The 2,500-nt window shown below is 39.7% G+C and overlaps 1 protein-coding gene across 1 annotated transcript; it reads right to left on the bottom strand.

Moving 5' to 3' along the window:
* Positions 1–106: 106 nt before the first annotated feature.
* On the bottom strand, positions 107–1,274 carry LOC138006076 (galanin receptor 2a-like). Its single transcript, XM_068852241.1, has one exon. The coding sequence runs from the start codon at positions 1,234–1,236 to the stop codon at positions 259–261; it is 978 nt and encodes a 325-aa protein (XP_068708342.1). The 5' UTR covers positions 1,237–1,274; the 3' UTR covers positions 107–258.
* Positions 1,275–2,500: the final 1,226 nt, after the last annotated feature.

Raw genomic sequence — 2,500 nt, forward strand, 5'->3', positions numbered from 1 at the left:
ACGAACTTTGAACAGCAGGTGTTTTCATAATGTGGGTAATGTTCCTGTTTTCCAATAATACGCTTTTCTTGAGCCAACAATAAGCTATTGACGTGTACTTCTGCGATCGCTCCTTGCAATTTTATTACGGTCATTATCTAAATTAAAAACTTAAGAATCGAGGAAAGACGGAACATTCTCAACAGCCTGTTATCGGAAACTTGAAATACCGGGCAGCTGTCTTCTATTGCACTTCATGCTGGTATTTTTAATAAATTCTCAGCCAACCGTCGCTGGTCCCACAGTGCACCTTCTCGTTTTCTTCGTGAAAATACGTTTCAAATTTTCTCGATAATTGGAGCTTTGAAATGCGTATAATAACGGATTCAAACACGAACCAAGAAGCAAAATAAAGCTCGCCAGGCTATGAACAACGTACATTGTTTCATAATTTTGTTTCACTGTTTCAGGGGCTGTAAGTGCCAAATACAATTGAAAAAACAAGGATGGACTATAACAGGTGCAGAAGCTGACACTAACCACTAACGAAGTTTGCGCTAATTTTTTCTTTGCCGCTAACTGTGCATGGTCACCGCAAGCTATGTTTCCTGAACAAATCGTTCTTGTAATGAAGATTCCTCTTAAAATCTGCACATAGCAGAACATCAATAGGCAAGCACCGCCAAGAAACATTATATTAATCGCCATGATGTAAATCTTCATTGATGCTCCTTTTTCAATCGACCAGGGATCGAGACATCGTTTTGTTTTTTCGTTGAAGTCGCTCCAAATAACAAATGGCAGACAGAAAGTCACTGCCAAGGCCCATGTTAGGCCTATAGCGAAACCAATGTTGTTTTTCGTGAGTCTATAGCGAATTATAAAGGGAGTGGCGATGACATTATATCGATCAGTAGCTAGGAAAATTAAGGAAGTAAACCCTGCACATTTTGCCAGTTTGGGAAGGAAATTCCCAGTGAACGCTTTACAAATGACTTGTCCGGCCATCCCACCGATGTGATTGTCCGTAATATCTAAAGCCATGCGGATCGGACAGAAGATTAAAGATACCAAATCTGCCGCTGCCAGGTTCGCAAGGAGGTAGTTGGTTGTTGTATGCATAGTCTTATTCTTGAGTACAATGAATAAAATGAGTGCATTTTGAATAATCCCCGCAACCACGATCATCTCTTGCAGAGTCCATAATGTGACATTAAAAGCTGACTTAGAGTTATGGTAGGAAGAAAACACTGCCATTCTGACAAATCTTGGGGGAATGTTCAGTGTTTTGAAACAGTTAACCAAGTTATGGAGTCTTAATGCAGCTGTGTATATTTAGATGTCTTTAGATAACGTGTAAAAAAGAGGTTATTTAAATGTGGTCTCTAAGTGTCATTCAGTTCTCATCATTTCAAATTAAAAATGAAAGCGTTAAATTCTTAGCTTTTGTGTGAACGTGCTCTGATAGGCTACAAAAGCTGGGACAGAGACGTGTGACAGAATCCCATCTTCGACATTATCATTTTCCACAAGGTGCTAGGTGACAATTAACATCTTTCCTATTCCTGTCTTTTGTCAAAATTAAAAAGGGCCAGAGTGCTAGTTCATCTGATCTCCACTAGTCCGAGTTGGTGGTAAGGCCAGGGAGATTCAAAATATTCAGATAGTAATGAAGTATCACGCCGCCATTTTTTCATAGCCGGGTGTAGTTCACAAGTAAATTCTTCAGTTGATAACCTCGTTTTGTTATATATTCAACAAAATATCACGTTTCTGATTGGTTAATGACGAATGCATAAATGGGCTGTGCAGAGGAAGTTCCTATGAAAACACAGCAATGGAGTAATGTTTTTGATTATATAAGAAATTTAAAAAATCATGTAAATTTGCTCGTGCTTTTAGTGATTAATATTATGGTCACTCGTCCTGTTTTGAAAGTTCTCGAATTGCACTCGACTTCGCAAGTGCTTTCAAACCAACGCTCGTCTTCATGAATCACGAAATACACTCGCGTCGTTTACGAGTGAAAACGCTGAACCGTTTAACCAACGTAAATCAACGTCCATAACTTTGCGCTGCGTTCTAAAATAGCAGATGGCATTACCCAAATCGGGGACAGCTATTCTTGGAGTTATTTTCATAGAGTTATGTCGTAGAGTTAGAGTTAAGTTTCCAAAATCCTGAATTCAAGATTTTGGCCTGGGCTGCCAAAATATTGAAAGTCCCGAGAACTTTTCGGGCCCGAAAAGCCAGTCGTCAAACTGCAATCTGCTTATTTTGAAAAGCTAATCCTTTAACATGTTTTTAATGTAAGAAAAAGGAAGAGGATTGCGAAGTTTGATGGCTTGGAACCTCGGCGTTGCGAAGATATAAAGAGAATTGTGGCACCCGAAATAGGCCCCAAAACTTTCGGGACTTTTGAGAAACAGGCCACAGGATTGGAACCTGGGTTACTGCGGCCACAAAGCAGTGTCCTAACCACTAGACGATCGCAGCTTGCTGTATTGATGTAAAGGAAATC

This window comes from Montipora foliosa, chromosome 6, assembly GCF_036669935.1.
Source record: "Montipora foliosa isolate CH-2021 chromosome 6, ASM3666993v2, whole genome shotgun sequence".
Lineage (NCBI taxonomy): Eukaryota > Metazoa > Cnidaria > Anthozoa > Scleractinia > Acroporidae > Montipora > Montipora foliosa.

Excerpts from the sequence above, each read along its gene's own strand:
- LOC138006076 (XM_068852241.1), bottom strand. The coding sequence starts at position 1,236 with ATGGCAGTGTTTTCTTCCTACCATAACTCTAAGTCAGCTTTTAATGTC.